The sequence below is a fragment of the Marmota monax genome, unplaced genomic scaffold (assembly GCF_021218885.2).
Source record: "Marmota monax isolate L192 unplaced genomic scaffold, Marmota_monax_Labrador192_F-V1.1 WCK01_AAM20220418_F8-fsc00021, whole genome shotgun sequence".
Lineage (NCBI taxonomy): Eukaryota > Metazoa > Chordata > Mammalia > Rodentia > Sciuridae > Marmota > Marmota monax.
In genome coordinates, this window is record NW_026695228.1 from 21030881 (window position 1) to 21057685 (window position 26805).

Sequence of the window (26805 nt, forward strand, 5' to 3'; positions counted from 1 at the left end):
ATAACAAGTTCAATTTAGCCATCAAAGCAATTTTAAAAAGACAATGAGGTAGTTATCTATCAAATTAACAGGTTATTTTTCTTTAAAGAAAAGTCCTCATGTGGAAAAAGATGTGTAGAAAATGCAGAAATGCTGGGGCCGGGGCTGGGGCTCAGCGGTAGAGCACTCGCCTATCACAAACGAGGCCCTGGGTTCCATCCTCACTACCACATAAAAATAGATAAAATAAAGGCATTGTGTCCAACTACAAAAAAAAAAAAAAAAAAAACCTGCACAAAAGCTGTGGGCGTCTAAAAGAACACAGTTTTTCCAGAGGCTCAGAGGTTACAGAAGCCTAGAAATAGCCCAGAATTTCTATGTGGAGACATTGAGCCCGTGGGAATGCAGGTGGATGTGGGTGAAGTCAGCTCCAGGTGTCCCTGGGGAGGTGGCGGGTGCAACGGCTGGCATGGGCACCAGAGCCTGGCAGCTTGGGGCAAGTCCTTTTTCAGACCTGAGCCTCGGTTTTCTCATCTGTAAAATGGTGAGCATGATAATGGTGCCCCCAAAATTAGCATGTCAAAGGCCTGGTGCATAAGGGATGCTCTATGGGGACTTAATGAAACGTGATAGGAATGGATAAGCATCCAGGGGGTATGTGGGTAAGGACAGGGACAGAAGGTTCTTGAAGAAGGAGCTAAAAATACTGACCAAGCTGCCTGAGCGCAGGAGAGTGCTTTGGAGACCATTGAGGATGTGACAGACGCTTCCTCTACATCCTGAGATTTCCCCCGGGGAGTTACCCACAAGGCTCTGCGCTTGCATGAGAAGTTGTTCCCTGGAATCTGGGGATTGATTCCAGGGCCCCCTACAGATACCAAAATCCTTAGATGCTTAAACTTCGTATATAAAGTAGCATTAACATTTGCCTCCTGTAGACTTGAAGTCATCTCTAGATGCCATATAATATTTGATCCAATGTATATGCTAATTAAACAGTTGTTACGTTGTATTATTTAAGGAAATAATGAACAAACAAAATGTCTGGGGCTAAGAATGTAGCTCAGTGGCAGAGCTTTCCGGAGCTTCCCCCAGCATGAGGAAGCCCTGGGTTCCATCCCAGTTCTGCAAAGGTCTGTACATGTTCAGTCAGATGCAATTTTTTTTTCTCAAATAATTTTGATCCTTGGTTGGTTAAATTCCCAGATGTGAATCCCACATATTCAGAGGGCTGACTGCACAAGGTTATTCCCTGTGACCTGAGCTGTTTGTCTGAAAGACTAGGAACAAAACACCCAGTAATTTAGTTCTGGTTAAAAAGTCTCAGGGGGCTGGGTGCAAGTGGAGCACACGTATAATCCCAGCGACTTGGGAGGCTGAGGCAGGAGGATGGCGAGTTCAAAGCCAGCTTTAGCAATTTAGTGAAACCCTGTCTCAAAATAAAAAAAAAATAAAAAGTGCTGGGGATGTGGCTCAGTGCTCCTGGTTCAATCCAGAGTTTAAAGAAAAAAAGGAGAGAGAAAGAAAGACTCTTTAACCATTTGTTCTAGTTAGTGCAAATATTCATCCATTTATCTCATTTATCTGTAGGAATTGGTGACAGGGTACTGCTCCAGAACAGCTGGGGAGTGTATTAGTTAGCTATTGCTGTGTAACAAACTGACCCCTCAATATGCCCATCTCGCAGTGCCCTCACTGATGATAGACTCAAGGGTCATCCCATGGCCACAATGTCCCCTCCTCCTGTTGAGGACAGGAAGCAGCTGATGGGAAGCACCCTGCTTTGTCCTGGCCGGAAGAGATGGGTCACAGGCTCAGCACCGGCTCAGCTCCCAGGGCTGAGCCCACATGCCTGTCAGAGCCAGGGCCCACAGCGTCCTTCTGCAGCTCAGAGAATCGATGGTGGCTTCTCATCACCTTGATGGTCACCAGCTTGGCCCACCTAGCCGTGCAGGACAGGAGAGACGTGCTGTTCCATCCCCGAAGCCATACTCCTCAGAAGACCATGCACCCTGCACTGCCCCCGGCCCCTTAGCAACTCACTGAGCCCTGGGGAAACTTCGCGGTCTTACCTGCTCCCTCCTGGTGCCACGGGGCCTCCGAGACATCAACCTGAGCGCAGGGCGAGTCGCTGGTGCCAAGGCCCCTTTTCAATTCTGAAGTAAGAGATAAGCCCCTGGATGCATCTGGGGAGGCCCAGGGGCCCAGGGGCTGCCGTGCACTCTCCTAGAGAGGCCACCAGACGCCAAGGCTCGAGGCGAGGTCTTAACCAGGATCCTGAGCCGGGGGCGCTCAGGGAGCCTCTTGCCATGCCCCTGTCAGCAGCAGACATGGCTAACCGAGCCTCGCACCCCTCATCCAACCTGGAGACCACCAGCCCCTCCCAATACACTGGTCTGTACAGACATCAGAAATCAATTGACGATGGAGCCTTGAAGGACCCACAGCACCTCCAGGACCAGAAACTCACCGAGGCCCTGGATCTGGACTGAATGTTGCAGTCAGAGAAAATCTTTTTTCTTTTTCTTTTTTTTTTTTTTTTTCATTTAAAACTCCTGCTGTTCTAAGGCATCCTGGTCCTGTTGGGCCACCCACAGGCAAGGACAGCCTCGCCCGGATCCCCTGGCTCCTGGGATGGCAACGTCTCTGGTTTCTGCCACCTCTCTGACCTCCTATGCTCCTTCCTCCCCTCTGTGCCTTCAAATACAGGCTCTTCTGAGACTCCTCTCTGTTCCTAACCTCGCTTCTGGGCTCCCCTTGGTTGCTGCCTCTGCTTGGGCCTACTCTTTGTCCCCAGGATCATGGGGACCGCAGCCTCCTTCGTAGCTTCCAGTGTGACTGCTCTCTCCCTCTGCTCACACACCCTCTATGGATCCCTATTGCCTAAACAATAAAGTCCAAATTCCTCTTCCTGTCCTCCAAGTCCTTGCCCATCGGCTCCAGCAGCCTCCAGCCTCCCTCTCACACCTGTGTGCCAGCAAGATGGCACACAGATGCCATGACATCCCTGAATTGCCATTGCCTGATGCCCACCCCCAGCCCACCGTGCGCGCAGACACATGTCTCTGGGGTCACAGGCTCACGGGCAAACAGACCGGAGGGAGATGTTTCTAGAGTTGCTTCCCAGCCCAGGAGCTCTGGAGGGGTCTGCCCAAGCCTGAGTACCCCAGGAGCCTCGGCACCAGCCCAGCGGGAAGCGGGGGTAAAAGCCCACTCCTAGTCCCATCATTTGGGTTTGACCTGGGGGTTGTCCCCAGCTTTTGAGCTCTGCCGCCTCCCTCTGACCCTGAGGACCCCACACAGCTGTCATGGCCTTGCTCAGATGCCCCCTCCCTCAGGGAGCCCGTCACTGTCCACCTGGGAACCCGGACCCCAGTCCCGACCCAGGTTAAAGGGAAAGTGTCACAAGAAGTGGGGGCAGCCAGGGCCTCCAGCCTCCTGAGGCACCGCGGGGCGGGCTCACCCTGGTCAATCCTCTGCAGCAAGACTTCCCGGATGACATCCTCGTAGATGCCCTCGATGGTCAGGGCCTGGCTGCCCATGGCAAGGACGTCCCCCTCAAACTCAGGCAGCTTCTGGAACTGTGGGGAGTTACAGGCTACCCTGGGGACAAGGACCTCTATACACCCAGGATGTGGGTTTGGGCCCCGATTAGCTGGGGGAACTTGGGCCTCCGTTTTCTTATCTGTAAAATGGACTCGGTGACCCATATCCCCGAGGGTTGTTGTGCAGATGAACAGCATTAGCAAGGTCTATGGTCTGACCCTGTCCCCAGAGTTCATGAGTTAGAAATTTAGTCCCCAGTGCATGCAATGAGAGATGGGTCCTTTAAGAGGTGGTTAGATACACTCCTGCCTCAGGGCCTTTGCATGTGCTGTGCCCTCTGTCTGGAACACCCTCCAGGGACACACAGCTTGTACCTTTAGTTCCTTGCTTTTCAAGTGTCATTTCTCAGAGAGACCCTTCCTGACACCTGGCAACTCACATACTGTGCATCTGCCTCTTCCCTCCTCCATCCAGCAACACAGGGACCCGCCCAGCCGTCAGGTGGCAGGTCAAGGGTCATGAGAAAGGCAGAACACCCAGAAGAGCCACCTGGTCCTGTCCCAGGATCAGGGAAGAAAAGCCTCTGATGGGCACAGTGGCTTTGTCAGGGAGGAAGCACACTGTCCCTTCTACGGAGAGCCCAACGCCCGCCCCGCCCCCGGGAACTCACGGTTCTGCAGCTCCGCTGGAGCTGGCTCAGCACGAAGGGCAGGAAGATGCTCAGCAGCCAGCCCCGGACGCACCTGCGCTGCTCGGCCTCGCCGTCCGACTGGAACTTCTGCAGGATACGCCCAGGGGCCGGTCCGCGGCCATTTAGGCAGCCAGGCCCACCCCACCCTCCCGGCAGACCTCACCTTCAGCACCCGCCCTCCCACTCTCCCCAGCTGCTCAGCCGCCTGCTGGCAGTCCAGGGAGGTGGTCAGACACTGGTCGGCCAGCTGCAGGAAGGTGGCCACGGCGTTGGCCATGAGCTGTGGGAAGAGGTGCTGAGATGACGTGCCTGCCCAGGGCCCTCCAGCCTGCCCTGGTCAGCCAGCTCCCCACCCCCTCCTCCACCCACCTCTCACCTCAGGAAGAGGGGAGGTGCCAGGGCACCTGGATTGGGAAGTAGAGACCCAGCTGGAGTTCAACCCCTACTGCCAAGGGTTCTTGTGCAGTGTGCAAACTGAACAAGTGTGCCAGGCAGCACCGGATCATCTCAATCCCTGCCTCTGACATGCAGGTCAGCTCTGCCGGTCACCCGGGTCCCCTAGCACAGCTTGGCCACTGTTCCGTGGAGGCCGCTCTTCCCCCACAGCCTCCTGCCCTTCCTCACCTGCTGTGCAAGATCCTGGACCCCAAACACCAAGCTCTGTGTCCCCAGGAAGCCGAATGGTGCTGCCAGCTGCCCCAGGGTTCCAAGGCTGCGCTCAGCCTCCCGATAGCACTTCCGCATCAGCTCCGGGTCCCAGGGCATCTCCCCAAACGCGTAAACCTGTGCTCCCGGGGGGGTTGGGTGAGAAAACCCATCAATGGATAGAAAAGCAAGGCCAAGGTCCCTGTGGCCAATTTGCTGAAGGAGAAATGCAAGTGGAGACACATCCCACCTCAGTTGTCACCAAAAACCTTGTAGTAAGTAACAGGTTTGGTGAGATGGACATAAAATAGAAAACCTGAAAAAAGCGATAACAAGTGGTGTTGGCATGAATGAGAGTAAATGGACACACGCTCCCTGTCGGAATCACCTCTATGAGCAACACCTGATGTCCTTTTTCTGCTGGGGTCTGGGGCTGCATAAACGGAGTCTCTCACCTCCCTCCCTCCCTCTCTCTCTCTCTCCTCTCTCCTCTCTCTCTCTCTTTATTTTTGGTAAGCGGTATTGAACTAAGAGGCGCTTAACCACTGAGCCACATGAATCCTTTTTATTTTTTATTTAGAGGCAGGGTCTTAGTGCCTCGCTTTTGCTGAGGCTGACTCTGAACTCGCGATCCTCCTGCCTCAGCCTCTCAAGAAGCTGGGATTAGCCAGGCATCCAGCTCTGCTCACATTTTTGTTTTTGTTATTTTAGTTATTGGTTATTTATTTATTTCCTTACACGCGGAGCAGAGAATCGAAGCCAGTGCCTCCCACGTGCCAGGCAAACCACTGGGCCACAGCCCAGCCCTCCGCTCACGTTTCAAACTGAGGCAGAATATCTGTGGCGTGGTGCTGAGGGGACTTCCACCAAGGTCCACAATAGATAAAGAGCAGCCTCAGACAAAGATCAGAGAAGGATTTGCAAAGGAAGGAAGCAAGGTTCGCGTGGCCCTTGGGTACAGTTGACCTGCCACCCGCGGGTCCCACTCCCCCCGCCCGGCTCACCTCTCTGCGCAGCCGCGCGCCGGAGGGGTTCCCACGCAGGTGGCGGGACAGGCGGTCCATGCCCTGGGCGAGGAGGGTGCGCACGGCGTCGAGCGCGGCTTCCACGGTGCTCAGCAGCGTCTGCGTGACCTGGGACAGCCGCGTGTCCACCTTCCGGCGCAGGCAGGCCTTCAGCGGGCCCTGGACATCCGCTGCTTGTGGAAGGCACCGGCCTGAGGTCTCCACAGAGCACCCCAAGGACGGGTGCGGGCGGGACCCTGGCTCAGCAGGGCCTGGACCACAGCGCCCCTCCAGGCCTCCACCTTCCCTGACCCACCTGCTCCCAGGCCGGGCTCCGCCCCAGGCCCCGCCCACTCGGCCTCTGGGCCCCGCCCCTTCCCTGCCGGCCCTGCCCCCTCCAGGGTTCCCAGGCCCCGCCCTCTGGTCTGGCTCCGCCCCCACACCCGGCCTCCCGCGGGGGGCCTCACCCCGCGGCCTCACCCCGCAGCCTCCCCGCCACGCGCGCCCGCAGCTGCAGCATCTGGTCGAGGTCCGGGCGGAGGCTCCTGTCCAGGGACGCGAGCAGCTCGTCCTTCTCCGGCTGGAAGGCGCGGAGCCCCGCCGAGGCGCCCGCCAGGACCGCGGCGTAGACGGCGTCGGCGAGCTGCCGGACCAGCGCCCAGGACCGGGGGCGGGAGAGGACGCGAGAGTTAGGCGACGTCGTGGGTCGGGAACCCGGGCCACCGCCCCTCACCTTCCCACCGGCCACACCCCGGTACCTCCGTCCAGGCCCAGGCCCGGGCGCGGCCAGCTCCCCGCGGGTCCGGCAGGCTCTGGGCCCGCGTCGCCGGCAGCAGCCCCCGCATCAGCACCGCGGCCAGCACCTGCAAGACGGGGCGTGGGCGCCGGGCCGGCCGCAGGCGTCCCGGGCTCCCGATGCCGCCGGGTGGAGCACTGACCTCCGCATCGGAGCCGAGGGTCACGTCGTCCTCGCCAAAGTGGCCGCGGTGCTGCCGGTAGAGCCGGACGGCCTCCAGGAAGGCCCGGGCAGCCGGCGCCTGGCTCCGCTGCAGGACTGAAGGGCGGCTCCTCAGGGCACGCCCCCCCCAGCCTGGCTCCCCAACAGCCGGAGAGGCCCTCAGCTCACCAGGAGCACCAAGTGCCACCCACCCCCGCATCTCGGCACAAGCAGAACCCTCCCGCAGAAAACGCACACCTGCAGGACCACCTCCACCATAAGGCACCCTGACTCCACTGAGGAAGGGAAACCCCATGAGCAACCACAGCCCCTGGTCAGCAGCTCGGGCCACACGGAAGCCCCTAACTGCCCCTGGAGGTGGGGGGGGGGTACGTTTGTGCAGTCAACAACCGGTTCAACTGCATGTGTCCATCCTGTTTCCCTTCTTCACCTGGCTGACCCCTCATCTTTTCTAGACTTCAGCTTCAACATCTCCTCCTCTGGAAAGACCTCCCTCACCCCAAAGGCTGAGCTCCGGCAGGGCATGGTCTGTGTCCCCGTCACAGCCCTGGTGTCACTGTTCTCACAACTGCCTGGTGTCCCTTTTATCTTCCCCAGCAACCCATTTTATGGATAAGAAAACTGAGATATGAAGATGTCCCACATGACAGAGCCATCTGATCCCAAACCCCGAGCCCCATTACTGCCTAAAACTTCCTGCGACCTACCTGTGCCCCGAAGTCGGATGCCACCCTGCAGGGCTAGACGCCAGGCTCGCTGTGCCTCTCTGGTGGCTGCAGAGAAGCAGAGGTGCCTGCGGAAGGGGTGCTGCAGGAATAGGGGGAAACTCACGGGCGCTTCCAAGAGGGGTTCAGTCTCTTCTTGCACATGGTCCCCTGAAAGCAGCCCAGAAGAATTCAAGTCATCATTCATCCATTCAGTCACTAAAAGATACCCACAAAATACATACGGCAGCCTCCGGGAAGGGGAGTCCCTCAATGATCATGAACCCCCTGGGTGTAGCTGCCAGTCTTCAGAACACTCCTGAGGCCGGCCCTGTTCCTCCCCTGTATGCCCAGGGCAGACATCACCAATCCATCCCAGCCCTTGTTCCCCAGCCCAGCTTCCTCCTCAGCACAGCTTCCAGGCAGCCATCACCAATCCATCCCCGCTGGGACACATCCAAGAGCTGTTTCCGGGAGTTCTGGAGTCAGTCAGGCCTCGGGTCAAACCTGGCTGAACTATTTTCTGACTCAACAGATTGGGCACACTTTTTTTTTTCTCCCCATACTGGGAATTGAACCCAGGGGCACTGGACCACTGAGCCACATCCCCAGCCCTTTTTGTATTTTACTTAGAGATGGGGTTTCCCTGAAATGCTTAACGGCCTCACTATTGCTGAGGCTGGCTTTGAACTCATGATCCTCCTGCCTCAGCCTCCTGAGCTGCTGGGATTACAGGCATGTGCCATCGTGCCTGGCCAAATAGGGCACACTTTTTCCTCATTCTGAGCCTCAGTTTTCTTGCCTATAAAATGGACTTAATATGATACTGATGACCTAGAACTGGAAATTGGGCAAAATGAGTGTATTTTGGGGAATTTACTTGGGGTCTCCTCAGTCCTCAGTATTTTGCTCTAATTTCTAGAGTGCACATACAGACTGTGAAAAGACCCAAAAATTCAGGTAGTGGAAATTCCTGGACCTCCCAGCTCAGAGATAAAAATCTGGACACGATCCAGATTTTGAAGTCTGCATGTGGCCCGGGGCATGGCTCAGCGGTGGACATTTGCCCAGCACCCATGAGGCCCTGGATTCCATCCCCAGCCCTGCAAAATAAATAAAAACTAAAAAATAAAGTCTACATGCAAATGTGTGGGGGGCATCTGTGAAACAGAGGGGGTCTCCGGTCTGTCACTGGCTGTTCTGCCCCTTGGTGTTTGGGGCTCCCTCGGCAGGTGCTTGTCAGGGCCATCACTGATTCAAGCAGCCGGAAGGAGGGCGTTGGCCTTAATCAGCAGCCGCGCACTTCCTCTGCCTCGTTTGCTGGTAGAATGAGCTTGGCAGTGAAGCCGAGGGTGGTATTTTGGCTCTGTGCCTTACCAACCGTGGGACGTTCCTCAGCCTCAACACCCTCATCTGTGAAATGGGGTCATCAGTGAAGAGGCTGCCGGCTGGGCAGGCACAAGATAGCACCCCCAAGCCTACCCTGGCCCAGGGGTGTTGCTTCTTACCCTAAACCTTTTTTTGCACCATGTTGGAGGAGGAAGAGGAAGAGAGAGGGAGAAAGAGGGAGAGAGAGAAAGAAAGGGGGACACACACATACACACACACTCACACACTCACACTTGCACATTCAGGAGCCCTCAGCAGATAGATGAACCCTGCAGCCAAATCTGGGCGACCTCCCCTCCCCCAGTGTCCGTCTCCCCACGAGCCTGCTGACTCTGGGTTTTCTGGCTTTTACCAACGCTGCTGTTTCGGTTCCCCTCGGGTGACCTAACTGCTCCTCTCAGCCTGGAGAGAGTGGGGTTTCTTCCCAGAGGGGGAGAGCTCCCCCAGGGGCAATGCTGCTCTCTCTGCCAGGGGCCGTGACATCTGGAGACTCTGTTGGGGTCACGTCTGGGATGGGGGGATTGCCGCAGTGTGTGAGGCCGGGGGGGGGGGGGGTGCTCAGCTCCCGCCGTGCACCCAGGGTGGTCCCCGGCTCCAAGGACATGCTTCTGGGGACTCAGGAGCCCTACCGGAGGAGTCTGGGCACAGCGCGTCCAGGAGGCGGAGGTACTCAGGCTGGGACGTCAGGAGCGTGTACCCCGTCAGCGCGGTGGAGCCGAGGACACGGCGCCCGCTTTCATGTTCCTACAGAATCCAGGACAGGTGCTGTGGGCTGAAAATGCCACCGGCCTCCCTCCCTCCCTCCCCCCCTGCCCAGCCCCTCCCCCCTGCCCCAGCGCCCCGCCCCCTCCGCGCTGAGCGGGACCGGGTCCCCAGGAGCATTTTCCCTGCGCAGCGGAACACCTTCGCCCCATTTCATGGAGGCGCAACCGAGTCCCAGAGAGTGATCTCTCCCAGCTCAGGCGATGGGACGAGGCGGTCGCCCACCCAGGCCAAGCGCACAGGGCTCTCATGCATCCCGGTGCCAGCGCTGGCCCCGCATGGTGCCGGGAGAAGGCAGGAGGGAAGACGCCAGAAGCAGTCCCTTCTTCTGCACCCGCGCACCTCTTTGTGCCTGAACCATTCCAGACGACCGTCCCCACGGAGAACGCAGAAGACCGGCTGCCACCGGGGCGGGTGGCCCTGCAGGTGCATCAGGGCCCCTCGGTGCTCTCGGACGCGCGGCAGCTTCTGCACAAGGAAGGACCAGGGGATGCTGAGGGTGCGGGCTGGTGTCCCAGCTCCCTGTCACCTGGACAGCTCTGGCTATGTCCCAGATGCCGCTCCTCCTCCTCCCCCTCCTCCTCCCCCCCCCTCCTCCTCCTCCTCCTCCTCCTCCTCCTCCTCCTCCTCCTCCTCCTTCTGTTTTCCTTTGGGTACTGGGAATTAAACTCAGGGGTGCTCTACCCCTGAGCTGCAGCCCCAGCCCTTTTTATACTTTATTTTGAGAAGATCTCACTAAATTGCTGAGGGCCTCACTAAGTGGCAGAGGCTGGCCTCCAACTTGTGATCCTCCTGCCTCAGCCTCCTGAGTTGCTGGGATTACAGGCTGTGAGCCTCTGCCGCCACCGTGTGTCCTTAGGGACCTAACAGGGATGCGGTGTGAAGCACACACACAGGGAACATTTGTTCCAAAGATGAATATTGCTAAGGCCGTGGCAGGGCATGTGGGCTGAGGGGGCCCGGACACTCAGGCCCCTGCACCCAGTGGCACCCACTTTGCTGCGAAACAGCTGGCATCTGGCTGGCTCTTGGGGGCCCAGCTCTCTGGAGATCTGCCTCAGGACAGATGCGGCCAGCTGCCTGCGGTAACAAGGCAGGAAGTTCCTCAGCAGGACGTCCACCTCACCTGCGGGGACAAAGGGACAGCGGCCCCATTGGGCCCTAAACAGCTGCCGGGGAAGAGAACAGATGGGGACCCCTGAAGCTGCCGAGGAGACCTGCCCTGAATCCCGTTCACCCTCAGCGCCCCGACCGTCTCCACGGGCTCCGGGGACCTGGGCCTCGCTGGTGTCTTACTGTAAATGTCATTCAGTCTAAAGCACAGGCCCGGTCACACATCCACGCCAGGGTCACCAAACTCAGAGCTGGAGCGGACCCCTCACATCCCAGGAGTCCTCCCGCCCCTTTGCCTGGGGACTTTCACAGGCTTTTAAAAGCCCCGCCACGTTTTAATGCCAAGTGACATCCCCTTGTGTGTGCGCCAGTCTCTTCACCCACTGAAGGGCATCCAGGGTGGCTCCACAGTTTAGCTACTGTGAATTGTGCTGCTATAAACATGGATGTGGCTGTGTCCCTGTGGTATGATGTTTTTAAGTCCTTTGGGTATAGACCGAGGACAGGGACAACTGAGTCAAATGGTGGTTCCACTCCCAATTTTCCCAGAACTCTCCACAATGCTTTCCAGATTGGCTGCACCAATTTGCAGTCCCACCAGCAGTGTATGAGTGGGCCTTTCCCCACATCCTCGCCCTCTTTATTTTTTGAGACAGCGTCTTACTAAGCTGCCCAGGCTGAACTTGAACTTGCAATCCTCTTTCCTTAGCCTCCCAAGTAGCTGGGATTGTAGGTGTACAGCACCACACCCAGCTAAATCTTAACCTTGTTTAAACCACTATATATATATATAAAAATCCCAAGTCTGCACAGGTGACTCATTGTGTCCTTCCAGCGGCGCTCCAGGACAGGCTTTGCTGCCTGTCAACAGACTGGAGAATAAGTCCTAGACAGGGGACAGCACTCACCAAGGGCACAGTGAGGGAGGCCAGCACCTGATTCTGAACTTGGGCAGTCTGCAACACGCGCCACAGACCCTTGCACACGTGCAGTTCCTCCCAGGACGCAATGCTCTTCCCACATCTCCTGCCTGCCCACTCCACCACACTCCCCAGCCCTCATGTGACCCCGTCTCCCCTCTTCCATCTCCATCTGTCACTCCCACCGTGATTTCCAGTCCAACTGCCATTTGGTTGACCATGACTTGTCCCTCTTTCCTCACCATGTCCCCAGGACTCAGCACACAGTAGGTGCTCAATCTCAATATGAGGGAACACAGTGACTCAGACAGCACCAACTCTGGCTCTGACTCCTCAGTCCCCAGGGCATGCAGAGGGACCTGCTGGGCCCAGCCACCTAGGAGGGCCATCCTTTGGGGCCCAACTGTGCCCAGGACACCTCCCACCTAGTCCCATGCCCCATACTTTGAAACCTTGCCCCAAACAGGTCATCGGATTCACCAAATAAAAATGCAGAACATTAGTCACATTTGAATTCATTTAAATAAGGAGCCTTGTCCAGCATAAGTCTATCCCACGCAAAACCTGGAACATACTTATACCTAGAAATCACCGCTCCGTCTGGAAGTCACTGCCGCCCTGGGCTCACCCGGCTGCCGGCCGTGCCCCCCCGCCCCACCCCCGGCTCACCCTTCAGTTGCTGCTGCTGCTGCTTGTCCAGGGGACTGGAGGGCCGGGCCCCCATCCTGCTGTGGTCCCCGGGGCCCCTGGGGTGGAGAGGACACCGCTTCTCCCCACAGCCTCCCAGGTTGCTGGGCACGGGACACCCCAGGAACAAGGTGCCTGGTGGCCTGGGCGCATGGCCATTCAGAAGCCGGCAGGGCGGGGTGTAGGGGTGCAGATGCCAACGTGCCCCGCCCTGCACCTGTGTCCTCCTCCAGTCCCCGGGGGCCAAGCTCCCAGAGCTGGTGGTTTCTCTGGGGCAGTCCCAGGGGAGGTTGTGGGGACAGGGGGGGAAAGCCCTGAGTGGCTTTGGGGGAGAGATGCAGGGCAGACATGCAGCAGGACAGGACAGCAGTCGGGTGTGGGGGCAGGGAAGGGGGATGGACATGAAGGGCACCTCAGTCCTGGCGTCCACCCCCCACCTGTGCCTCCCTGTGCTGGGTGACGCTGGGTCTGAAGAGGACCCAGTTCTGGCTTAGAAGTCCCCACAAGTCCCCAAGCTGGGGTCCTAGAGGATGGGGATCCTCGAAGGAAAGAGGGGGGACCCTGAGGCTTCACCCCAAGTCCTTCGGCACTGCCCCACCCCCCAGCCCATCACCAGCCCCCTCCCTCTCCTTGCCCTGCCCCCAGCCCAGGGGCTCTGATGAGTGAACAGAGCACATTCCCTGGGGTCTCCATTACAAGGCTACTAAATGGATAACGTCTCCCAGCCTCCCTTGCGGCTACACGGGGCTGTGCTACAGAGTCCAGCCATGAAGGTGTGAGCAGAAGTGTCTGGGGTAAATCCCGGGATGCTTCCCTAGAGTCAATCTCCTTTTCTTCTTCCTCTTCCAGTGGCTGAGATACAGACACAATGGCTAGAGCATAAGCAGTCCCCTTGGACCATGAGGCAGATCCCACATGATGGTGTTGGCACAGCAATAATGTAGAAGGAACTGGGGTCCCCAAGAGTTTATGACATTGCTCCATCATCCCTGGCTGCCTTCTCTCCAGAGAAAGACATGAACTTCTATTTTGTTGAAGCCATCTGTCACATCTGAACGTGCCCTGCATGAATACCACAGGATTCATCTTTTCTTTCAACATCACTCCACGCAGCACAGGGTGCAGAAGTGGCAAAAAACAGACCACCAGGGACCATCAGTCACAGGGGAGCAAATAAACACAGTGACCAAACTGTCAGATAATAAGGGTGGGGGCAATGGAGGGGGGGATGGCAAATGCCTAGGGGGAGGGGAAGGTGGCCTGAGGGCCTAGAGGAGCGAGGCCAAGCTAGGAAAAGGGGACAACTGGACAGCAGGCACAGCACATGCAAAGGCCCTGCGGCTGGAATGTGGCATAGCAGGGATGGAGATGGCCACACGCCCCGCAGGGCCCTTGCCCCAGGTCCTCACACCCACCTTCCCCTCCTCTGGGCTCAGCCCCCGCCCAGCCTCCATCCACCCAGCCTCCATCACAGCTGCCCTCCTGAGAGCGCAGCGGCTTCCCTCCTGCTCCGCGCTGGTTCTCGGGCAGTTTCCGCTCAGGTGCCTCACTTCCTCTCTAGGGGACCAGATGTCCAAGGGAACTTCACTTTCTGTGGCTCCGGCCTCCCTCCCCCTCCCTCCCTCCCGCGCAGCTGCCTCTAGAGGCAGTTTCAATTCCCACCTGTGCTCAGCCTGCGGGGCTGCCCCAGGACCTCCACACCCCCCAGAGCTGCGCAGGGCTGAGCAGTCCAGGTGCCCACCAGCCTCCTGAGTGGGGTCCCTGGAGCTGGGAGAAGCTGTAGGGTGGGCAGCGGCGGGCACTCTGGGGAAACAGCACAGCGCCACTCTGGGCAGAACTGGGCACATTGGTGGCCTCAGGTGCTGAGCAGGCCTGCCATCGGCCAGACCCAGGGGCCACCGCTGGCCCTGCCGGGCAGTCAGCACTCAGGGGACGTGTGCTGAGGAGGAACTGTGGCCCCCAGAACGGGTCCACATCCTGACCCTGAAACTTCAGAATGTGACATGATTTGTAATAAGGGTCTCTGCAGAGGGGACTCCTTAGGGTGGTCCCAATTCCAACCACGGCCGTCCTTTTAACAACAGGAGAGAGGCCGAGCACCGTGGCACACACCTATGATCCCAGCCACTCTGGAGGCTGAGGCAGGAGGATCGAAAGTTGAAGGCCAGCCTGGGCAACTCAGCAAGACTGACCCAAAATAAGATCAAAAGGGCTGGGCGCGGCTCGGAGGTGGAGCCACTACTGAGTGGTGGCCTCGCACGTGGAGGCCCTGGGTTCACCTCCTGGCACCGCAGAGGAAGGAGGAAGAGCGGGAGGACAGACAGACAGACAAGGTGACAGCCACGAGAAGACAGAGGCTGTGACTGCAGCGAGGCGTCCCCAAGCCCAGGGACGCCAAGGATGAAGGCAGTGGCCACCAGAAGCAGGAGAGGCCTGGGGTGGAGCCTGCCTCGGGGCCTCTGGGAACCCGCCCCCCACACTGACTTGGGACTTCCCACTGCCACGGCGAGGACAGGGTGACTCTCTCCTGTCCTCGGCCACCCAGTTTGTGGAACTTTGTTTCGGCCACAGCAGGTGCCCTGGCCCCGGGGACATCAGGCCCCACCCTGTGCCAATGGGCCAGGCTGCGGGCGGGGTCCCCAGGGCTGCTGTCATGAAGGACCACAGGACAGTGGGGACTTCCAGCAATGCTCCCTTTAATACCCAGGTCACCGGCCCACAGCGTGGCTGACCCTGCCAGGCAGAGCTGGCGGCCAGGTCCCTTCCTTCTCGTAGCACCACGTGGCTCCTCCCAAACGCAGCCGGGAGCGGTGGCCAGAGGGGCCCAGCCCCGGGAGGTCCCTGGCGCACAGCCTCAGTGGCCCTGGTGGCCCTGGCGTCCCCCTGCCGGCTACAACGTGGAATGCTTCTCAAAGGGCACCGACAGGAGGCGGGCGGCCGCTTCGTCCAGGAACCAGCGCAGCGTCCCCGTGTGGGGCTGGACCAGGGCGGCGGGCAGCGGCTTCTCCTCCTTGTCCTCCAGAATGCGCTGCGAGGAGGGGACAGAGCGTGAGACCCCAGCGCCCTCGGCCTCTCAGAGCCCCACGGTGACTCCTGAAAAGGACCAAGTGGCCGGTAGTCCCTGCCACAGCGCGTGGCCGGGAGAGCGGCGGAAACTGGGTTTTTGGATTCGGGACTGTGCACACCCAGGTCTGGGGTGGAGCATCTTGGGGACAGGACATGGTGCTCCGTCCACCCCTCCCACACGCACTGATTCTTGTATCTGGAGTGAAAAACTGAAACTTCACATCTCTGCAGGGGACAGTTCCCGGGTGTGGGATTGTCCACTGGGGCCTTCTGCTGGAGCTCAAACTTTGGGACTTGGGGACACTTTGGATTCGGGATGCTCAGCCTCCGCCCTCCTCAGCTGCCCCGACCCGTAGCCATGGGCAGGGCCCCGCCCGCGGCTGTGGTGCTGGGCCAGCTCCCCCTGTGGAGGCCAGAGCTCGGGGCGTCTAGCCTCACAGGTGACGGCCCGGTCCCTGCTACAGCAGCTGCAGCTGATCTGTACCCAAGTGGTGGGTGCGCTAGGAAGACTTCCCTAAGGGCAGTGAAATCAGAATTTTCTAGAAATTTCTTCTTTTTTTCATTTGACTTTTGTGCCCAATCATCTACCAAGGTAGGACCGTGCCCAGCTGGCGCGATGTGGTCCGGGAGGCCGTGGGGTGCTGACCCTGACCTGACTGGGAGTTATGAATGCAGATGGCCGAGTGTGGGCAGGTGCTGCGTCCAGGGGTTCTGCCTCCACGGGATCCACCCACCAGACACCCAGCACATTCCAGAAAAAAGAAAAGTGTGTTGAACCCGTTCCGACATCTTCCTTTGTTGTGATTCCCTAAATAACACAGTAGAACTCTTTTATTTTTTTAAATTTTTTTTGGTACCAGGGACTGAACTCAGGGGCACTGACCACTGAGCCACCTCCCAGCCCTGTTCTGTATTTTCTTTAGGGACACAGCCTCCCTGAGTTGCTTGGGCCCCACCGTTGCTGAGGCTGGTTTGAACCCGCCATCCTCTGGCCTCCGTCTCCCAAGCCACTGGGATTACACGACACCTCTTTACAGGGCCGTGACACTATATCTGGTTTCCTAAGTCCCCAAGGGACATTTGAAGGCTACAGAGGATGTGCCCAGCTGGGGTGCAACAGTGCATGATTTTACAGAAGGGACTTCGGATGGATTTTGGTCTCCAGATTGTTCTAGAACAATCTTCTGTGGACACTGAGGGACACTGTCTGCCTTTTGCCCCCCAAGTTCTCTGTGTGTCTTCACCTCTACGACAGCTTTGGGGACCTCGATTCCTGCCACGGCCCGGGGAGGCGAGTCGCTGGCCTGAGCTCCCACTCGCAGCAGCAGCCACGTGGACCCACCTGTGGGGAGTCCCTGGGGACCCCCCCCACCCCCCTAAGGTGGGAGAGCTGGGGCGTGGGGGGCTGCACGCTGGCCATCGCTGGCAGGGAGCTTGGCCTACAGGACCATCCAGAGTCGTGCACCTTGAACCCCAGCACTAAGCCACCCTGGGAAGACGTCCGGGCTCGACAGCTTTTATTTTTATTACATATTCAAAAAATATTCTAGTGTCTTCCACAGTCGCCCATTGGCCTGTTTGACAATGGCACTTGAACATTTTTAGAAATTACTTACAGCTTATTTTTTTTTAAATATTTATTTTTTAGTTGTAGTTGGACACAATACATTTATTTCATTCGTTTATTTATATGTGGTGCTGAGGATGGAGCCCAGGGCCTTACGTGTGCGAGGCGAGTGCTCTTTCACTGAGCCACCACCCAAGCCCAACTTACAGCTTATTTTTAATATTTTATTCTATACTTTCTTAAAATGTTCTGTGTAGCTATATTGTATCTTATTCCTAATGCAACATTGTTTTTTTCTCTTGATTAGCACTTACAGGGCTTTGTCCATCTTTTGGATCTACTTATTTTAGACTTTAAAAAATATTAACCAAGCCATCAACTTCTGATTTTAACTGCACTTACTCCTTCTGCTATCTTTTCTTCAATTTAATATTGTTTAAAAATATTTTTTAGTTTTAGGTGGACACATTATCTTTATTTTTTGTTTTTTGGGATGCTGAGGATCTAACCCAGTGCCTCATGCATGCTAGGCAAGTGCTCTAACACTGAGCCACAACCCCAGCCCTCTTCAATTTAATATTATTGCCCTCTTCCTAATTCTAAAATAAAGCATTTACTGTTTCCTCTTTAATAATTTTAAAAATTCATTTGAGTTCTGGGAATGGTGGCACACACCTGTAATTCCAGCAACTCAGAGGCTGGGGCCAGCCTCAAGAACTTACTGAGACCCTGTCTCAAAATAAAATGGCTGGGGGCATAGCTCAGTGGTAGGGACTCAATCTCCAGTAACAACAACAAAAATTTTTTTTTTTTTAAATTATGCATTTAAGTTGGGGGTGATGGCACACATCTGTAATCCCAGCAACCTGAGAGGCTGGGGCAGAAGGATTGCAAGTTTGAGGTCAGCTTCAGCAACTTATCAATTTAGCAAGGCCCTGTCTCAAAATAAAACAAAAAGGGCTAGTGCCTCAGTGGTTAAACACTTCTAGATTCAATCCCTGGTACAAAAAACAAACAAAAAATTATGTATTTTATGCTATGAATTTACTTCTGAGCACATCTTTGGCCATGCTACATCAATTTCATTTCATGTGTGTTAATTCCTAACTATCCCATAATTGCAACTTTGATTTCCCCCTTTGATTCAAGAATCAGTGAATTATTTCAGATCTGATTTCTCTAGCACAATAGCATTTGGGGTCATATTCTGGTCATATCCCTGGTGCCCATAACCCTCCTGGGACTGGAACCCCTGGCCATTACCTTCAGAACAGCAGCCTTGCCTTCTCCAGTGGCCACAAAGATAACAGTTCGGGCTGCATTTAGCACAGGTAGCGTAAGGGTCACACGCTGTGGAGGTGGCTTTGGGGAGTCACTGATGGGGGCCACAATCTTCTCTTGCTCCTGGGAAAGGAAGGCCCATGGTAGGGAACAGAAGACAAGCGTATTTCTACTGCCTGAACACTTGTGCACTCCAGGCCTTGCCCATCCCTTATCCCATGCTCTCCCAACAGTCCTAAGGCAGGTTATTTAAGGTCCCCCCACCTGTTTTTGCAGAGATGGAGATCAAACATAGAGATGGAGATGGAACACATGCTAGGTCAGTGCTCTACCGCTGAGCTGCACCCCCTGCTTGAGGTCTCTGTTTAGGGTGGGTCACGTGGGGCTCAGCAGGGCTGGGCAGGTGGGGCTGGTGCAGGCCAGTCTCAGGCCTGGCTTTAGCCACCACCGCCACCTTGGGCCACCACCCTCTGCTGTTCAGACGCCAGGGGCTTGGGTCACAGGTCCGAAGGGTCTACGCGGGTGCTCTCACCTGCAGGAGTGGGTGGTCTGGAAAGAGGGAGCAGGTGTGGCCATCAGGGCCCACCCCCAGGATCAGCAGGTCGAAAACCGGGATGGAATCTCCTTGGAAGGCCTGGGCAGGGGAGAGGGGTTGAGAGCGCGAGGGCATGGGAGGAAACGGGGATTTGTCAGAAAGAGGAACACAATACGACCCGCCCTCTGCTCCTGCCTCCAAGTTCTGGATGGAAAACAGTTTCTAAGCTGCGTCCACACTGAACGGCTCGGCCCTCTTCCTCGTCATCATTCCCTAAGTAACACAGCGAGAGACGACTTGCTTAGCATTTGCATTCTGTTAGGCATCACAGTCACCCTCTCTGATGACCTACAGTCACACGTCAGCACCGCAGCACTCAGTAGAAGCGACCTCATCACCTTCAGGTCTTGGTGTGTGACGAGGACTACGGGAATCAACACCCAGAGGGTCCCACAGGACAGCTATAGCTGGAACCCAGGAAACAGTACTGTGGTGCTTGTGATGGAGGAGATTATAATCTGAGGTTCCACTTTTCATGTGTCCGACTGGCTAAGAGTCCTGGCCCGGGTCTGGGGACACAACTGTCCCCAAGATGTCGGGACCTGGACCCACCACTGCATGTCAGCAGCCAGGCAACCCTAGAGCTCCCCCACGTGGGGCTGAGTCCTCAGGGTGTTTCCTCTGCGGAGCGGCCTCAGGGCCACCTCTGGTTGCTGACGGTCACAGGGCTGCTCGGAGGGACCCACCTGTCTCAGCTTGTTGGCGTAGTCCTCGGCTGCCTCCTCCACGGGCAGCGTGGGGTCAATGGTGATCACTCGGCTGTCTGGGATGGGCAGTCTGGAGAGCAGCTGCGTCTGTGGAGACAGGGGGACAATGTCACCAACAGCGATGTGACCACCTGGATCCTCCAGCTGAGGCGCTGTCCTGTTCCCACTTACACCCGGGGAGACGGAGGCGCTGAGACCGTTCCTGGCCAAGACCAGATTCCTGGGCCCAGGTAACACGGCCCTCGGGACAAGGTTCACTGGGACCTCGGCTGCCCTTGGGGCCAGAACAGGAGGGTCCCCGCAAAGGGAGAGTGGCCACCCTGGACGAGCTGGAGTCACAGTGGCCAAGTGCTACCAGCAGCTTTCCACCGGGGGTCCTTCAAGTCCACGGTCATGGCCCCACCCTCCGCCTTGCCATCCCCCTACACAACTCCTGGGCCTCTCGGCCGCCTCCTCCTGTGCCCGCACCTTTCCCACTGCGGGCCGCAGGGCCACCCTGACCTGTGGCAGGGAGGCGGCCCCAGACCCCTGACCTGCTGAGACAGCCGACAGCGACCTCCCACAGCGTCTCGGAGCCCAACCTCAAGCCAAGGGCAGCTCAGCCACCGCAATGCTGCGCAGGCCACAGAGGAGAAGCGATGACACTCCAGTGTCCCCAGAGCAGGTAGGGACAGGGATGCAGGACCTGCCAGCTGCCCCGCCCACGTGCTGCGCGCCTGAGAAGGAGCTCCATGTTGGGGCAGTAGGGAGCCACGGAGGGTATGTGAGCTGTGCAGGGGCAAGATCGGATTCACTGTTGGTCGGGCGTCCCTGCTCTGTCCCTGTCTGTCTACTGGAATGCTGTGACAAAGGAGCAGATGGGGCGGCCTGAGGACAACAGCTCTGGAGCGTGGGAAGCCCAGGCCACGGGCTCCAGGGGACTCCGTGTGGCGAGGGGCTGCCTGCGGTTCAGACGGTCCCACTGGGTCCTCGTGCCCAGGAAGGGACTCGGAGGGTCTCCTGGTCTCTAAGGTGGGCCTTCGTCACCTCCCCAAGGCCCCACCTCCCAGGGCCATCTCCTTGGGGTTAGGACTTCAGCCTGACTTGTGGGGACATGAACATTCAGGCCCTGCAGCACAAACCCAGCTGGAAGCGCCCAGGCCCCTTTCTGTCACCTCCTTCCAGTTCCTCCCTCAGCACATCATCACATCGTCACATGGGCTACAGGCCCCGGGCTGTCCCCTCCCCAGGGCAATGCTACTACACACCACCCTCCTGGGTGGCCTCGAGCCGACGCCCCACAGACGCAGTGGACACAGAAGCCCAGAGGAGGGACACCCTCTCGAGGCCCTTTCCGGCCCAGGGCTCCTCACAGCCTGGCTGGGGCCAGGCGACTCCAGAGTCCCTTCACTTACTCCACCCCTGCCCCTGCAGGTTCTCCCGGGAGTTGCCCCTCGGTGGTCATGGGGACAGGGCGCCCCAGGTCAGGCTGGGCTTCCAGGGAGTCTGGAGCAGGGGCTAGGTGGCTTCAGGGGATCAGGTCCCTAGAAACAGAATGGCCGGTGGAACTGGCGGGTTCCTTCTGAACATGCTGCGAATGCTGCAGGTCCCCAGGAGGGCGGCCCCGGCTGATTCTCCCACAGCAACAGGGCCAAGGCCTCGCAGCAGAAATGCAGAGGCCTAGAGGACCCAGGTCCCACCTCAAGGAGGGAAATGCCTCTGCACCCTGTAGTGGGGTGAATGGTGGACCTCCAGAACTCACAACCACCTAGAACCCCAGAATATGATCTTGCTAAGAAATAGGGTTACAACTGGGGTGTGCTGGGGCACATCTCTACTCCCAGCTACATAGGAGGCTGAGGCAGGAGGATCACAAGTTTGAGGCCAGCCTCAGCAACTTAGTCAGACCCTGTCTCAAAATAAAATAAAAAGGGCTGGGAGTGAAGCTCAGTGGGAGAGAGCTTGCTCTGCGTGTGTGAGGCCCTGGCTCATCCAGTGCTACGGAAGAAGAAAGAGTGTAACTTCCGATGAAATTAGTTAAGACCCATTCATTCTAGACTGGGTTATCCCAAAGTCACTTAGAAGACTGGCATCCTAGGACGAAAGGAATGAGAGAAGGCCCTGGGAACAGAGGAGGCTGCCACTAGCCAAGGAACCCCGACAGGAAGACCCTCCCCCAGAGCTCCCAATGCAGCGTGGCAGTGGGACCCCCTGACTCCAGCTCTAACCTTCAGTGGGTGAGGACATCAATTCCTGTGGTTTTTAAGCCCTCCGTATGTGGTCATTTGCTTCGCAGCTCTAGAAAACCAGCAGAAGGAGCAAGTCCGGGCCTGACATGGCCTTTGGTTTGGCAGCGTCCCCTTGTGCCAGCTCTCCACGGCCAGCTCCTGCAGCCTTCCAAGCCAGCTCGCTCGTGCTGGATGGGGGGCCGTCTATGCTGCAAGCCCTGGAGGAAACCGCCGGGCTCCCCTTTGCAGCCCTAGCACAGAGCACAGGACTCCACAACGGGGACACATAATCTCTCTTTTGCTGCTTTGTTAGAATTTTGTCTCTTAATTTTAAAAAATGCAAAGTTTTAAAAAAGTTGCACAAGGAAAGGAACAACACACTTTCTTTTTCTTTTTTGGCACTGGGGATTGAACCCAGGGCCACTTAATCACTGAGCCGCATTCCAAACCCATTTTTAAAGTATTTTCTTTAGAGACAGGGTCTCGCTAAGTTGCTGCAGCGGGTTTTGAACTCGCGATCCTCCTCTCAGCCCCAGATAAGGTACAGGGCCCGGCTCCACCCGGATCCCAGACGCCAGGCTCTTCGGTCCCCTTACACGCAGGGCGGCCACCAATGGAACTTGTGATACAATGCGTTATTTAGTGTCACTTCTAGCTCTTTGGCCAAACCTGTCCCTCTGCCTAGTCACACTGGACCACCCACGTAGAATTGGAGAGTGGTGTGGTCCAGGTGGCACCTCAGGACACCCATCAGTCAGTCCCCAAACAACTGCAGAGGACACGGCGAGGCCCTGAGTGACCCCACCCACAAAGGCGAGGCTCGGGCGGTGGGCGGGGCCCTCTCGGCATGATCCCCGGCGGCCCCCGTAGTTCTCACCCGGTAGAGGCCGTACGTGCTCTCGGCGTGCTCGAAGGGCACCAGCCGCTCGTCGCAGAAACCCAGCGTCCACCGCGCTAGGCTGGCGGGCCCGGCGGGGGCGGCGGCGGCGGGCAGCTCACGGGCCAGCATCGACACGAGGCTGCCGCCCGACAGGCCGAGCGCGAAGCGGCCCCGGGTCCCTTCCAGGCAGCACGCAGCCCGCTGCGCCACCAACTGCGCTAATGACGCGCCCAGTTCCTGCGGGCTCGAGAACACCGAGATGAGGCCCGAGGCGGGCGCGGCCATGGCGACGGCGGGGCGGCCGGGAGACGGAAGCGCTCTCGGCGGCCGCCAGTGCGCCTGCGCGAAGGCCAACCCCGCCACACCTGAGCTCTTTGGTCGGTCTGCGCTACGCACATGCGCAGTCCGGCAAGTGAAGCCCCGACAGGGAAGGGCGATGTCTTCTGTGCCCAACCTTTGAATCTTTGCGAGCTAGGCCTGAGCCCTTCCCTGAGCTGGCTTAGGAGGAGCTCGGAGGCAGGCCTGCGTCCCCACAGAAGGGGACATGGGGTTGGGATGGCGTGAGGAGATTCGGGAAGGTTTCCTGGAGAAGGTGGTATTTTGGTGGGCTTTGACATCTGTTAACTTTATTTATCTGTTGCATTTGTTGTCTCTTCTAATTAAAACATAACTCCCTAAGAGTCAAGGTGTTTGTTTTGTTTTATTCATTGATGCCTGGCGAGCCTCCCGAACTGTGTCTGACACAGAGTAGGAGCTCAGTACATCTGTTGAATTGCTTTAGCAAACACTCTGGAGGCTGCTGGGTCCCTCCGAGGACCCAAAAAGCCCTCCCGCCTGGTTGCACCTGATGAGCTCCATGACTTGGGTAAGGAGGGATTTGAGGAGCAGAGGGCTGCAAGGCCTGGGGGTGTAAGGAGCGGCTCCTTCCAGTGCTGAGGTAATTCGGTGGAGTATAGTTAAGTGCAATGAGACTCACTCAGTGCATTTTAAAATCAGTGTCAAAACAATTCCACTTGCCATAGCATCATAGAGAATAAAATACTCAGGAGTAACAACAGAAGTGCAAGACCTGTACACTGAAAATGAAGATTTCACTGAAGAAAGTTAAAGATGTTCATGGAAAGACGTCCCATGTTCATGGATTGGAAAATAAGATGGCAGTACTCCCCAAGTTGTAGAGATGCAAAATAATCACTATCAAAATGCAAACTTTTTTTTTTTTTTGTAGAAATTGAAAAGCTGGTCCTAAAATTCACAAGGAATTCACACTTCCTAGTTTTAAACTTACTACAAAGCTACAGTATTCAGGCCAGTGTGGTATTGGCCTAAAGACAGACATGTAGATCAGTGAGTAGAACTGTAACAAGGACTGACTATCTTCACTTGTGCCTGCAGTTGTCTGATGGGTAGCTAAAACCAGGATTAAAGACTTGGCATCTCTGTCCCCGTATTGCATCTGTCTCCTGTGCTCTGAGTCACCACGTGTAAAGATTCAACCTCCCTGATAAACAGCATGAGGTGAGTTGAAGCTGTCCTTTCTTACTGTGGACGAGGCTCCACTTGACCAATCCTGAGATAATGATGGGCAGCCCACACCTCAAGATCATCTGCTTTGGCAGCTGTGAAAAGCCTCCAACTGTACAAACCCCAAGTGCTTGCCCTCATTCTCCTTTCTGTAGAAACTCAAAGTCATTGTCAGTCCCTTGAAGACATGGCTAAGGACATGATTCTAATCAGTTCATTTCACGCCTTTCTCCATTATCTTTTCTGTTTGGTGTTTGGGGCTGGAGGCCAGAGCTGCTTGGTTGGATCCCCAGAGTCAGGCCTCAGGCAACAGAACTGAGATGCAAAAATAAACCCATATGTTGTGGTCAGTCTTTAACAAGGGGCCAGGTCTCTTCAATGGGGAAAAAGGTCTCTTCAGGGCTGAGGGTGTGGCTCAGAAGTAAATTGCTTGCTCAATCAGCATTTACTGGGAAAAAGCAAAAAGTCTTTTCAATAAATGGTGCTGGAACAATGGGATAGCCACCTAGAGAAGAAGGAAGCTGGACTCTGCTATGTAGAATAATGCCCCCCACAAGATGGCCACCCCTAACACTCTGAATGCCTAAAGGTATGAGGATAGTTTACAAGGGGGGACTGTGATGGCAGATGAAATTAGGTTGATACCCAGTTGTCCTTAAATAGGTTTTCTGGATGGCCCAAGGTAACCAAAAAAGTCCTTATAAATAGAAGAGCAAAGCAGAAGAGGGATACCCAGAGGGGTGATGTTGTCAGGAAGACTCAGCCCTCTGTTGCTAGGTGGACAAGGAGGCCCAGAGCCAAGAGCTGCAGGTGGTCCCAAAGCTGGAAAAGGCGAGGAAATAGATTCGCAACCAGAGCCTCTAAACATACAGCCTGCAGACACCCTGGATTTAGTGAAATCCATTTCTGACGTCCAGTGTTTAGGCCTGTAAGGTATGTGTTATTTTAAGCCCCTGTGTTTGTGGTAATTTTGTTACAGCAGCTAGAAAACTGATACAGATCCCCACCTCACACTGTATACAAAAATTAACTGAAAATGTATTCAAGACCAGCGACAAAAACACTCAGGGTCACTCCAGGGGAACTGGGCTGCATGAAATAAGCACACAAAGAGAAATACCTTTTTCTTTGGGGTCCTGTGACAGCTCCTCTGACCTTAAGGGTCCCCAGAAAGAGAGCGAGCACATGCTGACCCCTTTTGTTGAGGAGAAGCCATTCAGATGAGGCAAGGGGCCAGGTTTCAGGGGGTTGAGCCTAGCTTCGTGATGTCTGCTGTCAGCAGGTTGACTGACACCTAGGAAGGCCACACCCAAAGGCAGAGCAAGAGAAGGGGACACACAAAGGGCGTTTCCATGGAACATTCTATCCCAAACCGGGCAAAGGGGTAGTATCACAAATGGGGCTGCAGGAAGGCACGCCCGTGCACGAAGACACATTCTACTACTTCAAGGATCGGGGCAGTCATCTAGGGCCACTTTGATGTGGTCAGATCACGGGAAGTGACCCACAGAGCCCCAAACAATCAGGGAAGGAAAATGCTGGTCACACAGCACAACAGCCTCCCACAAAGACCTAAATGTAAACGCTAAAGCCAAGAAACTTGGAAGAACACAAAGGCGTAAATCCTCAGGACCTTGAGCTAGATCACTGGTTGAAAGACTATTCTTTTCCCAATGACCAGTTCTTGTGCCCACACTGAAGACCAGACGACCACAGGTGTGTGGGGGGGTTTATTTGGGCACTCTTGGTTTTATTCACTGGTCTGTATGTCCTTACACCAAGCCACACTGTCTTGATGACTTGACTTTGCCTTGGTGGGCGCTGAAGGTACAAGCAACAAAAACGAGAAACCAGACTCCGTCAAGACTTTGTCTTACAAGGACACTCTCAAGAAGGGGAAAAGAAAACCCACCAAGTGGAAGGAAATCTTGAAATTTTTCAAAAGGTGAAGGCCAAGAAGTATCTAAGATATTCCTCCAAAGAATATAGGCAAAGGACCAATGGCTCGTGAGAAGAGGGCCAGTTCTTGAGCCACCGTGGAAATGCACATCAAGACATCAGGATGGCTATGATCGAAAAGGCAGATGACAAGTGCTGGTGAGGATGAAAGAAAAAAAGAAAAAAAACAGGTGGACCCCAGCATTGCAGGTGGAAGGTCAAGTGGTGCAGCCACTTTGAAAACAGACTGGCACTTCCTGAAAGGGTTAAGTGTGAATGTGTGATCTGGCATTTCCACACCGAGATGTACACCCAAGAGAATGTTCACAATAGCATTATGTAATTACTTTTGGAACTGAGAACTGAGTGCTTTACTACTGAGCCACATCCCCAGCCCTATTTATTTTTTGAGACAGGCTCTCACTAAGCTGCTGAGGCTGGCCTCAAATTTGTGATCCTCCTGCCTCAGCCTCCTGAGTTGGGATTGCAGGTGTGCACCACCATATCTGGCACAACAGCATTACTTATAACAGTCAAAAATGTAAACCACACTGTCCATCCACAGATGACTGGGTCCACAGAGTATGATCCATCCACACAGTGGAACATTACTTAGCTGTAAAAAGAAGGAAGCCCTGCCAC

The 26805-nt window shown here is 56.1% G+C and overlaps 2 protein-coding genes across 4 annotated transcripts; both read right to left on the minus strand.

Annotated features, from left to right (window-relative positions):
• Positions 1-1519: 1519 nt before the first annotated feature.
• On the minus strand, positions 1520-12583 carry Niban3 (niban apoptosis regulator 3). 3 transcript variants are annotated; one of them, XM_046437244.2, is made up of 15 exons: positions 12381-12582; positions 10674-10804; positions 10021-10146; positions 9546-9660; positions 7531-7698; positions 6804-6919; positions 6624-6728; positions 6346-6508; positions 5866-6056; positions 4841-4999; positions 4380-4496; positions 4196-4303; positions 3443-3560; positions 2052-2135; positions 1520-1921 (listed from the first exon to the last, which is right to left on the minus strand). In XM_046437244.2, exons 1-15 carry the CDS (start codon positions 12433-12435, stop codon positions 1905-1907), a joined length of 1773 nt encoding a protein of 590 aa, XP_046293200.1. In that variant the 5' UTR covers positions 12436-12582; the 3' UTR covers positions 1520-1904. The 3 variants fall into 3 exon arrangements, with proteins under 3 accessions (XP_046293200.1, XP_046293199.1, XP_046293201.1); XM_046437243.2 differs by having other exon boundaries at positions 6624-6919; positions 12381-12583; XM_046437245.2 differs by lacking the exon at positions 10674-10804 and having other exon boundaries at positions 6624-6919; positions 12381-12513.
• A 2494-nt stretch (positions 12584-15077) lies between these two features.
• On the minus strand, positions 15078-23025 carry Pgls (6-phosphogluconolactonase). Its single transcript, XM_046437486.2, has 5 exons — positions 22699-23025; positions 19594-19701; positions 18845-18946; positions 18295-18435; positions 15078-15426 (listed from the first exon to the last, which is right to left on the minus strand). Exons 1-5 carry the CDS (start codon positions 22984-22986, stop codon positions 15289-15291), a joined length of 777 nt encoding a protein of 258 aa, XP_046293442.1. The 5' UTR covers positions 22987-23025; the 3' UTR covers positions 15078-15288.
• Between the last annotated feature and the right edge of the window lie 3780 nt (positions 23026-26805).